This window comes from Arachis ipaensis, chromosome B6 (assembly GCF_059453495.1).
Source record: "Arachis ipaensis isolate K30076 ecotype BB chromosome B6, ASM5945349v1, whole genome shotgun sequence".
Classification (NCBI taxonomy): domain Eukaryota; kingdom Viridiplantae; phylum Streptophyta; class Magnoliopsida; order Fabales; family Fabaceae; genus Arachis; species Arachis ipaensis.
Window position 1 is genome coordinate 16,929,327 of NC_142441.1, and position 13,817 is coordinate 16,943,143.

The 13,817-nt window shown below is 38.9% G+C and overlaps 1 protein-coding gene across 1 annotated transcript; it reads right to left on the reverse strand.

Annotated features, from left to right (window-relative positions):
• Positions 1-11,804: 11,804 nt before the first annotated feature.
• On the reverse strand, positions 11,805-13,571 carry LOC107646443 (Calcium-dependent lipid-binding (CaLB domain) family protein). Its single transcript, XM_016350626.3, has one exon. The coding sequence runs from the start codon at positions 13,403-13,405 to the stop codon at positions 12,191-12,193; it is 1,215 nt and encodes a 404-aa protein (XP_016206112.1). The 5' UTR covers positions 13,406-13,571; the 3' UTR covers positions 11,805-12,190.
• Between the last annotated feature and the right edge of the window lie 246 nt (positions 13,572-13,817).

A 13,817-nucleotide genomic window follows, 5' to 3' on the forward strand; every position in this document is an offset into this window, starting at 1 on the left:
TTTGATGCAACCTATATAGAAGACGTATGTTATAGGTCACATAAACAATATCACTTAGCCTTTGATGCTCTAATCGGTTCCTCCGCTTTGAGTGGATTTGTTCAAAAAGGCTCCAATTTCTCTCACATCCAGATGAAGAAGACAAATTGCCATTTTTTGTAAATTAGGAGCACTTCCACCATTCACCTACATAGATATAAAAATCAAATATTGTTTAATATTTATCACTTAAGATATTAAACTTTCAAACTAAAAATTGAACTTAGAAAGAAAATAACTTACCAGGTTTGAGTCTTGTTGCCGCTCTCTTGGCACTTTCCCTCTCAAAACTTTCTTTACAATCTCGATAAAATTGTATCTCTTGCATTGCAGCAACTGAGTCATCGAAAAGTGTTTCAACATCAAGCAAATCAAGTAAAGATCTCAAGATATTTGCCTTCTCAACAAAATCCTCACTATAGAAAAAACTTGGATTTAGAAAGTATGCCGCCGCATGGAAATCCCGCTTCAAATGCTTATCCCACCAAATTTTCAAGATACTTGTGTATGGCGTATAAGCAGCTTTTCAATTTCTAAACATTGTTTTGATAGCATTTTTTGCTCTTTGCATGCCTTCATTCACGTATCCCAAAGAGGGTTTCTCATCAGCATAAATAATCCTCAACAACTTAATAGGAGGACCAACAATTTTCACAATGGTAACATAATCTTGCCAAAACTTACTATCCAAGACAATTGAACTAATAATCTTTCCATTAGCACTTTGGCTAATTTATGAGAAGTGAAATATTTGTCCACCATCAATGCTTGCAAATCTTCCTTGTGATCATATATACTTTTTAAAGTAATGAAAACAGTAGCAAAATGTGTGACTCCTGGTTGAATAATTTCTTTCCAACTTTTTCTTTTTCTAAGCCAAGATAAGAAGATTATATGATTGTAAACAAACACAGTCACTTTGGAGGCATGGGAAGCAAGGTCAGATATGTGAGGAATACTTGCAATATCTTTCAAAATAAGATTGATATAATGAGCAGCACAAGGAGACTAAAAAATGTTTGGATACTTTTCATGAATGAGTTTTTCAGCAAATAATAATTAGCAGCATTATCAGTAACCACATGCACAATATTACTAGGCCCAACATACTCAATAACATTAGAAAACAAAGTAAACAAGGTATCAGTAGTTTTTATCATATCAGAAGCATCAACAAACTTAACAAATGACATACTAGCCGGACAATAAACTAGGAAGTTAATTAAGGTTCATTGCCTTTGATCAGTCCAACCATCTGCCATCAGCATACAACCGGTGCTTTTCCATGAGCTCCTATACTTTTCAACATGTAATTGACACTCTTTCTTAAGATCAGCTAGCAAATAAACTCTCATTTCATCATATGACGGTCCCTTAAAATCAGGTCCAATTGCAGCAATACTATCCAATGCAAGTTGAAAAGTAAGGTGATTGAATTGCATTGAAAGGAATATGTGCATCAATAATCCATTTAGCAAATCCCAACTTAGCCTTGTGCACAATTTCTTTACTGGCCAAAACACTTTTCAAAGTCGATTGAGACCCTGAAGTAGTCCTTTCTTTAAAATAAGTTCCAATTTGTGTAGAAACAACAACTCTTCTATTTCCTTTGTACTTCTTTTTCAGTTCAGCTGCTTCATTCTTGGCTGCGGTTGCCGAGGCAAGAGCCTCATCGTGCTCTTTCTCAAGCTCCTTCACCCGACCTTGAGCAGCGTTGAGCTGACCCTCCAAGGTGAGCTCCCGATCGGTAAGTCGCGCCACGACAGCATCGGAGGTCTTGACCTTCTCCTCCACATCAACTAGCTCCTTCTGAAGTGACTGGACTTCAACCTTGTATTTATTATTAGCTTGGACAGAGGACTCGAGCCTGTTCTCCAACGACCGCGTCCCTGCCAAGGCGGATTCCGCTTTCCTCGCTATAGCGGCTCCCCGGAGTAGGGTACGGTACATCCACATGGCTTGCGAAGAGAGATCCCCATCATGGAAGAAGTCCTCCGTGCCGGGGAGCAGTTGGGAATCAATAAAGTTCCCGGCATCGAAGTTCTTCTCTATCATCGTAAGAACTCCCTCGGGGCTAGAAGACGGTTTCCTCTTCCTCGGGTTGTTAACGACAGTCACCTCTTCGTCCTCCGCCTCGACCTCTAGTTGAGGACCTGGACCACCGCTAGACCCGATCACCTCGCCCTGGGTGGGTTGGGATTGAGCTTCGGCCTCGACGGCATTGTCGAGAGAAACTGGTTTTGGGTAGCAGAGTCGTCATCGCTATCGCCAGCGAAAAATGTATTGAACAAGGCATCAAGCCCGACTTGCTCGCCAGCCATCGATACTGAAACAAAACATGGAAGCTAGTTAGTCGTCAAAACGGTTGAATAAACAAGGGCAATAACAAGAACGGGTGCACCACTAAACAACTACTCACATATATAATTCCTAGCCATGTCCCAATCACCCATGAGGATATGGGGATTAACGTGATTCTTCCCAAAAATTGCAAACAACACGTCAGCAACCCTCTTGTTCTCAGGAGATAACCCTTTGTATGTGACCTTGGTAAAGGCATTGGCTCCCGCTCCGAAACTCCAATAGGTTGGGATGCAGCGTTCTCGCTCCAATGTCAACCAAAAGGGATGCCGACCTTCAACCGGACGGACCTTAAAGTATCTATCCTTGAAACCATGGTACGAATCCTCAAATTGGCCAAAGATCCTCCGCCCTTGGGCAGACCGGAAAGACATAAAGCCCTTTTTGTCCTTCCCCTCTTTAGAAGGATTCGTCAGGGTAAAAAGGAAGAGAAACACCTCGACGGAGGCCGGCAGCTCTAGGTACTCACATACCATATCAAAACAGCAGATGGAAGCCCAACTGTTCGGATGTAACTGAGACAGCACCACATCACATCGGTTGAGTAGCACCATTTGAAAAGGAGAAAAGGGGATATGAACCCCCAGCTGGGTGAACATCGCCTTATAAAACCAGATCCAATCAGGGACCCGGGGAGAGTGTAGATTCAGTTGGAATATCCGTTCGTTAGCGGCGGGGACGAAAACCTGGTAATTGGCTTCCTCAACACCCCCTCCGCAGAGGTAGTCAGCTTGCCGGAACTCATTAAGTTCCTCTAAGGTCATTTGTTTGGGGGATTCCTTCACATATGAAGTCACCCAGGCGTACCGGTCGTACGGCTACACCCTCATGCCGAGAACCCTCATGACAGGACGCTGGGCCATACCTATAGTGGGGGCACCACTCAAAGTCAGTCTAGGAGGTCGGGAGACCGGCACTGATACCAGAATCTACAATCTACCTATTCGCAGTTAAACCAAAGCTTATCTACTGCCAAAATGAAGCCTAAATTACCAGGAATGTAGATCTAAGCACTACTTAACGAACAATAAGATCTAAGCACTACTCAATGAAGAATAAGCAGGAGCAATGACAGGTACCTAATCTGGAAAAAATGAAAATGAAATGGTCCGGCAGAAGAAAAATATACTTACCAGGAAAGTAGTTTGCAAGGAAGAAGTACGAAGGCAGGAAGGAAGACGATCGCAAGCAGTAGGCCAATACAAGCAAATTCAAGAAATGCGAGAGGGAATAGAGAATGTAGTGCAGAGGTAGTTTGGAAGCAGAGGAAATGAGTGGAAAAGAAAGGGAAGGAAGAGAAACGAAAGAATAACCGCTCTGGAGAAGCGCGAAAGTCAGGGGCAAAATAGACTTTTCCCCCTGCTTTCAAATCAGCAATAAATGCACTTAATGGCAGACGTGAGGAACGAGGCGACAAGCAGCGCTTTTCTTATGCGAACAAGCCTTCACGCGCGTAAAAGACGCGTCCTGACCACGAGCGGCCAACGAAGCGACAACACGCGAAAGAGAGAGCAGAACGCGCCAACAACGGTGCCCACGTCCATAGCCAGCGCGTTGGGGGCACTGTTACGGCCCAGCCCAGCTAGCCTAATAACCGATCTGGCCCACGAGTAACCCGACCCGTGCCGGGATAACCTGTCCGGACGACGACCTGGACACCTGCACCCCCGCTGCCAACCGCATGACAGCTGGAAAAGGAAGCTTTCTAGAAGGAGACCTCTCCTGTGGGGCCCGCCCTATTGACAGGGTATATATAGGGAGGGTCCTACCCCTCCCCCAAGGTACGTCACTACCACCCTTACTCTCATAGCTGCCTGCATACTTTCTGACTTGGGCGTTGGAGTGTCATTGTAGGTGGCTCCCCCCATACTTCACAAAGAGCTCGGGAGATCGTCGGCCCACGCGTCTCGCCCACAGGCTTAGATCCAGGCTGGTTCCCACCTCCTCTCCTGGAGCATCTCTCCAACCCGTTCGGAACCCCGAGTTACCGAACATTGTACATGGTTAGGCGATTCTGAATCTTGTACTTGTGGTTCCACACCATAAGACTCCTTCTCAAATTTTCTTTTTTCCATCTTATTTTTTTTATTTTCCATCAATAGCCTCTTAAATTGAAGCTCAACCTCTTTAATAACTTTGTTACATACTTTAATTTGTCCAGAAATTTTTGCAAGATGATATTTCATTTTATATATACCTCATCCATTATAAATATTCAAACAAAAGATACATGTAGATTGCGCCTTGTGATTTTTGTCATACTTCACAGTGAAATATTCCCAATCTGGGTCAGATTTTCCTCGAGAAGAACCTGTTTGAGATTATTGGACGGCATTATCTTGTGGTTGTTGATCACTTTGTGCTTGTTACATCTAAGTTACATACAATATACAAATTACAAATTAGTGAAATACATACAGCAGCCATTACAACAATTAGTCAGTTACATCAAAATTTAGGAATCAAAATTGAATTTACATACAGCAAGCCAGCCATTACAAATTACTAAAATTAGTGAATTACGTACATCAAAATTAGAGAATTACATAATACATACAATAGCCATTACAACAATTCCAGCAAAATTCAAAATCTAAAATTCTAACGAAACTCAAATTCCAGCAACCATTACATATAATTCACCAAATAATTAATTAACCAAATAATCCAAAATTGAATTACATACAATAGCTATTACATATAGAAGCAGAACTATGCATCAATCCATATAATTAACCAAATAAAGAGCTCTGCATCAATTCATATAATTCATTAACAAAATAAAAAAATTGGTTGAAAAACCAGTACAACTCACCACAGCAGAGAGTGGAGAAGGTGTCTACGTCACAACGGTAGAACAGAGCAGCTTCCGACGACGTTGACAGAGCAGCTTCCGCCGACCAGACGAGCAGACGACGCCGACCAGACGACCAAATGACCAGACCAGCTTCAGAGTTCAAATGACGACACCACTTGATAGAGTGAGGTTTGTGCCGGTTTAGAATTTCTCAAAACAAGAATCACTTCGTTGGTAGCATAGTCCAAACCAGCATTTAAATTCCATCAATCAAAGTTTAATTTCAAATTAAAAATAAGCGAAAGTAATTAAACCTCGGGTCGTCTTCCCTAGGAACTAGTGACAATAAGCGCACAATTTTGGTTGTGAGAAGCAAAAGGGTTTTTCAATAATGAAGCAAACAATTAAGAAATAAAAGAACACTCAAAATTGTAATTAATAAACTAATAAAAGAACTAAAGAACTATATATGTAATATAAACAAGTAAGACTCAAAATTGATGGAAATGTGGTTTAAAACATAAATGAAGCCTTGGCTTGGGATGGGTTATGGAATCCCTTTGGTGCACGGATTCCCACACTTCGTACAACTAAACCAGCAAGTGCACTGGGTCGTCCAAGTAATACCTAAGGTGAGTCAGGTCAATCCCACGAGGATTGTCGGCTTGGATCAAACAGTGGTTATCTTGTAAATCTTAGTTAGGCGGATAGAAAAGTTGTTTAATTATTTAGACGCATAAAAGTAAAATAAAGATAACGTTACTCAGTGGTTGTGAATCTAATGATAAGAAGATGGTTAAGGTCACGGAGATGTTTTGTTCTTCTGGATCAATATTTTCTTACTGTCTACTCCAATTGTGAATGATTTCTTCTATAGTAGGCTGTATGTGATCAACGCCGGTTTGAGCGGCCACCAATCTTCCTCTAGGCTGAACACCAGGTTTAGTGCGCATCCAGTTTGAATGAGGGTGAAGCTCCTGCAGTTCATCCCCTTGGTGATCCTACTCAAAACGCCACAGACCAGGTCGAATCTTCCATATCAGAGAATGCTACGCCTTGATTCTAGCCTTTACCACAAATATCCTAATCCCCTCATACCTCAGCTGAACTGATGTCTTGAGAAGTCCCCAACGAAGTCGTGGATTAGTCGTCTAAGAGATGTATAATCAAGCTAGTGGTTCATTGATATCCTATGAAAGATGCTCACTGAACCCATGTAGAATAGAGATAACTTTTGACGGTTTAACTCATTCATAAGGTTGAAGAATGGAGATACATCTTAGAAGAGAATCAAACACGAATTGAAATAGAACAGTAGTACTTTTATTAATCCATAAAACTCAGCAGAGCTCCTAACCTTAACCTAGGAGGTTTAGTGGCTCATACTGTACATAATTGTGTTCGAAAATATGATATGCTGGAGAGTGATATATCAAACATGGTTGATCTTCTCCTATATATACTAATCTAGTAACTAAGGATTACAGAAATATGATAGGCTTAGACTTGTAGTGCAAAAATCCACTTTTGGGGCCCACTTGGTGAGTGTTTGGACTGAGCTAAGGGTGTCTCCACGTGCTAGTAAGGCTCTTGGGCGTAGAACGCCCCCTTTGGACTCCCCTTTGGGCGTTGGACGCTGGCCACCTCTCTGTGGGCGTTGGACGCCAGGACTGAGGTAGATGGCTGGCGTTGAACGCCAATTTTGAGCCTTCATCTCCAAAAACAAGTATAAACTATTATATATTTCAGGAAGCCCTGGATGTTAGCTTTTCATAGCCATTGAGAACTCTCCATTTAGATATCTGTAGCTCCAGAAATGCTTACTTGAATGCACGGAGGTCAGATCCTGACAGCATCTGCTATGCTTTCCTTGCCTCTGAATCAGACTTTGTCAAAACTCTCAGATTTCAGCCAGAAAATACCTGAAATCACCATAAAACACAAAAACTCATAGTAGAATCCAAAAATGTGAATTTTACACTAAAACCTATGAAAACATAATAAAACTTAAACAAAACATAATAAAAACTATATGAAAATGATGCCAAAAAACGTATAAAATATCTGCTCATCACCCTTCCTTGTCATAACCACAACTATGATAATTATGATGGATTAATCTCACCTAGTCAACCCTTAACATCGAAGAGTAAGTCAAGTTAGCGTAATTGTTATTAATCCACAAATCTAAGCTAACTTACTAATTGCCTTAGTAAAAAAGCTAGCGTTAGTAGAAACAATAACAACTAACAACCCAAGAATTATCACTAAATGTCGGACATTATGACTCTAGTATTCCATACACTCAATCCCCCAAGCCAAGGGTGAAAATCTACCACATAATCAAAATTGGCATTTCATCAAACACATGGTGGGCGTAATCATAAAACATGCAAAATTGGGAAAATGATAAAAACTATGAACAACCAATGATCAAAATCAACAAAGGCAACTCAAACAAACATATAATAATCAAGGATCAAATTCATCAACTAGAAATCCAAAATTGCAAAACTATATATGTATTGATAAAGGAAATTAAAATATAAGAAAGTGTAGAACAAGTAGTGTAATAAAAGAGAAAATTAAGAAATACTTACAATGAAAATAAGCAAGGATCCAAAATCAAAACTTAAAGCTATAAATTCTACAAACCCTAATTAATAGTTATATTTCGGGGCGTAAATTTCTCTTTCTCAACACTTTGCACTATTTTCTAGTTTTTAGTAGTTATGTTTTTTTGTGTGAATATTTGTTTAGTATTTCATTGCATTGCACTTTGCTTAGTTGCTTGTATATATCTTAGCTTGCTTATAGTTTTATTTGCATGTTGCCTGGTATAGAAAATAATTTGGTAAAAACAACAAGAAATTTTCAAGAAATCTCTTTTAGGGCATTCCATTGATTAGATTTGAAAACTTGTTTTTCAACTTGCTTGAAATATTCATCTTATGGAACATAGAAAAGAGCTAGAACAAAACACCAAGTGAGATTTGAGCTTTAATTGGGTGGTTGTACATTTTCAACCACAAATTTTGTTCTTGTGTGCTATACTCCTTTTATGATTGTGATCTTAGATTTGCTTGAGTCTTTATGTCCTATATTTGATGTTTTAAATGCATTTAGTATGATTGAGACTATTTAAGTGAATAAATGTGGGTTTATATGATGAAATCCCCTCAAATCAATCCAAAATTTATCATTAAATATGGACTCATCACCACCGCAGCAGCTTCAATCCATGACGGTGACTTCCTTCCGCCCGTTGAAGGTCCTTCTGCCCGGTGACAACGTCGATTGTGGTAAACTGGGAGGGACGGTGGCCTTCGTTGTTGGATGAAGATTGGAACTTGGAAGTGAAATTAGGGTTTAATGTGTGGTGGCTGGTAAGTGAGGGGACTGAGGTCTGCAGTTTGCATAAGGGGTTGGGTTGGGTGGGTTATCGGGTCAGGCGGTCAGCGAATGCGGGTTTCTTTTTTTTTTTTTGCATCTCAAAACGACCCCATTTAGGACCCAGGGTTAAAACCAGCCGGTTCACTGATTAACTACCGATTTGATTGGTTTTTTCACAAATTTTTATAGGACAGTTCTGGGGTCAATCGAACCGACCAAATGACCGATTCTTGGTTAATCTGGTTGAACCGGTCGGTCCGGTTCAATTTTCAGAACCTTAGTTGATATAATTGTCAAAAACAGTGATAAGTTCAATTTTAGTTGCTAAATAAAATAGATCCTGGTCGATATAATTCTTTTTGAATTTTATTAGCTTAGAAATTATTGAATTTAAATATTTGTAATTATATATTAAATTTTTTATAATTTTATTGTATATTTAATTAAATTAGTTCAACTACAATTTGATTCCAGTTAAATATCATTAAACCATTGAATCAGTCACTCGAACGGTTCAATAACCGATTCGGTTCTCGCAACCTTAATTTTTATTACTTGTTATTGAGTTTAACTAAAAATTGATTTCTTTTTTACTTAATATCAGTCAATTTTTATATAAATTGTTTATTTATTTTAAATTTTAAATTTTAAATTCTAAACACTAAATTTTAATAAAAAATATTGTAAAAAAATTAGAAAATAATTTTATAATAAAAAATTAATTAATATTAAATATTTAAAATTAGTTGTATATAATTATTATTTTATAATATCCATAAACCACCTTGATGTTTATCAAGATGAGACTAAACTACCGCGGTAGCACTGTCTTTATAATTAGATCAGAGAAGAAACCTAAAATTGGGGCAAACTTTAATCTTTCAATAATACTGTAATACTCTAATCCATTCCATTCAATTCATGGGATGTTTAAGTTTAACTCAACCCTAATTCTTTTTAAGGGTATTTAATAACTATAAAATCAGTATATGATTCATTTAAACTTTTAAAAAAATATTATATATACATAAAAGTAACAATTAAATTAAGGGATAAGTATTATTTTGGTTCCTAACGTTGAGGGTCAGAATCAAAACCGTTCCCAACGTAATTTTTGATTTAGAATTATCCTTAATATTTTTTTCGTATTAAAACCGTCCTTTTAAATTTTTAGGGACAAAAATACTCTTTACCACTACCAGCACCTTTACCACCACCAGCACCTCCCTTACTCCACCACCACCACCTCCCTTACTCCCATCAAATACTAATAATTAGAATCAGAATCAAATTCAGAAGCAGAAACAACATCAAATTCAACGAGTACCCAATTCAACAACATCAAATTCAGAATCAACAACATCAAATTCAACAACAAAATCAACATACAAAATCAGAATCAGAAGCAGAAACAAAGCAAAAACAAATGCAGAAGCAACAGAAAATGCAGATGCAGAAGAAGAAGCAGATGCAGAAGCCAAAGCAAAAGAAGAAGCAGATGCAAATGCAGATGCAAAAGCAGAATCAGAAGCAGATGTAGATGAAGAAGCGGATGCAGAAGCCGAAGCAAAACCACCGGCAGCTCGTGGGCGACGGAGCGACGGTGGATGGGCAGATCGACAGTGATAGGAACCCAACTTAGCCTCAGATCCCTCTCTCTCTCCTTCGCGCGCCGCCCTCCTCACGTTGGGCTCCCCTTCCCGGCGACGCACTCCACGGCGACAGAAGCATGCATGAACGGCGGCAACGTCTTCCTCTATTCGCGATTCTGGCGGCGGCTCGTTGGCGGACTGGCGACAATACAGGTGTCGCAATGGTGGCGGCGGCTATGGCAGCGGCCTCCTCCCCTCCACCGGCGTTCCTCCCTTCCCCTTCCCTCCTTCTCCCCCCTTTCCCCTTTTCCTCCCCTCCTCCCCCGCGCCCTTTCCCCTTTCCTTTCTCCCCTCCCCTTCGGATCCTTTTCTTTTTTTTTAATTTTATATTTTTTTTAAGATAGGAGTAATTTAGTAATAAAATAAAAAAATTTATTAAAAATAACGATTTTAATACGAAAAAAAAAACGTTAAGGATGATTCTAAATAAAAAATTACGTTGGAGACGATTTCGATTCTGATCCTCTTAACGTTAGGGACCAAAACAATACTTATCTCTTAAATTAACTATTATATAATTTTATATATTTATATTATTATTTCATACATTTTCAATACTTATTTTTTATTTTAAGATCTTCTATATATATAAAAATAACTAATTTTTTATTAGTGTACATTACCATAGACATAATTATTAGACCCATGGGTTAAATAGGTAATGTTAATCATATAAATTGGCTAGCTTAACAAATCACTTAAGCAATGTTATATAACTAACAAAATTTATTTTTTTTATTAATATTTAACCAATATTTGAAATTTTAAGTAATAAATTATAAACTCAAAAATTTAATTCATAAATTCTAATAATATAAAAATAAAATATTGACTAAGTGTTAATTAATATTAATAAAAATATTAGTCTCTAATATTTTTTTCTAAGATAAAATAGAAAGTGTGGTGACAATAAATAAAGATTATGGATTTCATTTTTTTTTCGAAATTTTTAAGAAAATTTATGTAGTCTGTTTGAAAATAAAAATGTTAGATGATCAATAATTATTTTTTTTGTTTTGTTTTAGTCTTACATTTAGACTCACATTAGTAAACTCTCTATTTTTTTATACTAAAAATAGTGGCTCTCAAGTATTTTTCACTAGAAAGTTAAAAAAGAAAAATATAGTTCGCCTGATTAGCATGTTAGTCTTTCAAATATAAATAGAAAACAGAAAATTGGTAAAAATAATAAAATAATACTTTAATCATCTTAGAATTAAAATGGTGAACTCACAAATAATAAAAATTATAAATTTAGAAATGATTAAAATATTATTTTACTTCTTTATATATCAATCTCTTTACTTTAAAAAATATTTTTATTTAGCTTCAAGGATTAGCGCAACTGAAAATAAATAGATACATGTAAAACATAATTTATTATTTTTAGTTAGTAGTTAGTCAATAATATTTAAAAATATAAATTAAAAATACAACATTAAATTATTAGACTAAAAAAATTAAACTAATAACTAAAAATATTGACTAAAAATAATAACTTCTACTAATTCTTGAGTTTTTCTTAAATTTAACAAGACTTAAATAGAATATGAAAGTTCCAATAAATAAAAGAAATTATTCATTGAAGATAATCGGGTATACAAACTCCAGTATATATAATCCATTCCATGGAATGCAAATATACACTTGTTAACAGAAAAGTTAATTAAAAAAAATTAAAAGGGAAAAAAGAATCTGATATCCTCTCTAACGAAGCTACACCTTCTTCTGCTGCATCTACATACATCCAACCAATAATGAATCAAAATTGCGGATCGCAATTTACAGCGCCTACGTACAATAATCCCACTACTACCATGCACGTCACGCGAGGGGGGGCTGCTCCTGCATCGCACACGATACTAATCTCCAGAGTAGCTAATCAATTAATAATTAATTAAAGTAATACCTGACCCTGTTTAATTTAATTAACAAATTAATTAATTAATCAATCTCTGCATTGAGATGATTCATCGTAAGTGAGCTCTGATCCACTTATTACGTGGCTCTTCCCACCCTGATGCCTCTTCTTCCGTTTGCCTCCGCAAGTAATTGAGATCTCACACCCAAACACCGTCCCGAAGCACGAAAACAACCCTTTCTGCTGCTGCTGTTGCTGCCGGTTCCCGCCTATGCTACTCCGCCTCCCCGGCGTTTTACCTACACCGCGCTTAGAGCTTTTGTATTTCTTCACCTCAAACTCTTCACTAACTTCCGATGGAGGCGCCGATTGTTGATGGTCCAGATCGTAAGCAGGGGTAAGCTCAATCCTCCATCTCTCAATCTTCGTCCTCATCCCTACTTCCGAGTTGCTATTCCCTGTCCAACCGTCGATCGCCGAACTCTCTGCCGATCTCGGTGGCAGTGCCGGCATCGGATACAATCCTTTTGCTATTGCCGCCGCCACCACCGATGGCGACGGACCTACATCCGAACACAACGAACCGTTTAAGTTCACAATTGGTGTGCCCTTCCGCAGAGTGAGAAACTCCGACTCGTCGTGTCCGTCGTGGGCGTAGAAGTTTTGGCCCGCTCCTTGGTAGGTATAATCGTTGATTGTTGAATCGTTCTTCTCGCTCTGGCATCTCTGCAGCGTCAAGAGCTTCTGATCGTTGATACCGTTGTCCTGGCTCTCGGCGTCGTCGTTTTGGTGTCTTGTCATCTTCTTAGGGTCCTTCAGATCCCAATAACCGACGGCGGAGTTGCTGAGTTCGGAATACATAGGCATGCTCCTCTTTGTGCTATCGAGGAGCGTGACGCCGATGTTGAGGATCCCCTGAGGGCGACCGGAGGGCCTTCGGATCTGAAGCGCGACGAATCGGAGGTTTGGCTTGCGGTTCCCGGAGCGAGAGGAGGGCGGGATGAGGTTGCTGACGAGGACCCCGACGGTGCCGACGAGAACATCGCGAAGCCATGCATTGGTGTAGATCTCGATCATGATAACGGAATTTTCGTTGCTGAGGAAGTCTTCATCAACCCTGTACACGAACTTCTCGTTCCACGTTGGGTTGGTGTGACCTACTTCGTCGACCCGCGTGGCTAGCTTGCGTTCAGGGTTCAACCACGCCACCGCGTAGGCTCGCATGGATTTCGAAATCGGTGCAAGATCCTGCGCCGATATGATGTTTATTTCTAGGAGCTGAAACGGAGCTGCAACCGACATTTTATGATTTTGTTTTGATATATATGCGACGCACGGATTATTATAATTAGTGGTGGCGTGTGACGGGGGAGGCGGTGGATCTGGCCGTGTTCGATCGTCAGTGTGGTGGTCACAAACCACGCACTCTCCCCCGAAAGTGCGCGCCAAAATGAAAATGCTATCTCTTGTTTCCTCTCTATCTCTCTTTTATATCTATAAAATTCCCGAGTCATTTATCTGGTTAATTATATTTAGTTAGAGCGGAAAAAACTGAATACGTGGATGGCATATGCCACCTTTCAGGTTTTGGGTGATTGAGGGCGCAAGGAAAGGAGCTTATTACGTTCTGTTGAGTTAATTAATTAGTAACGTAACTATTTGTATGTTGTTACCGTTTAGAGAATAATGGTTACCACTCGTGCCTCTTGCCTTG

Coding starts and splice junctions, on each gene's coding strand:
- LOC107646443 (XM_016350626.3), bottom strand. CDS start 13,405: ATGTCGGTTGCAGCTCCGTTTCAGCTCCTAGAAATAAACATCATATCG.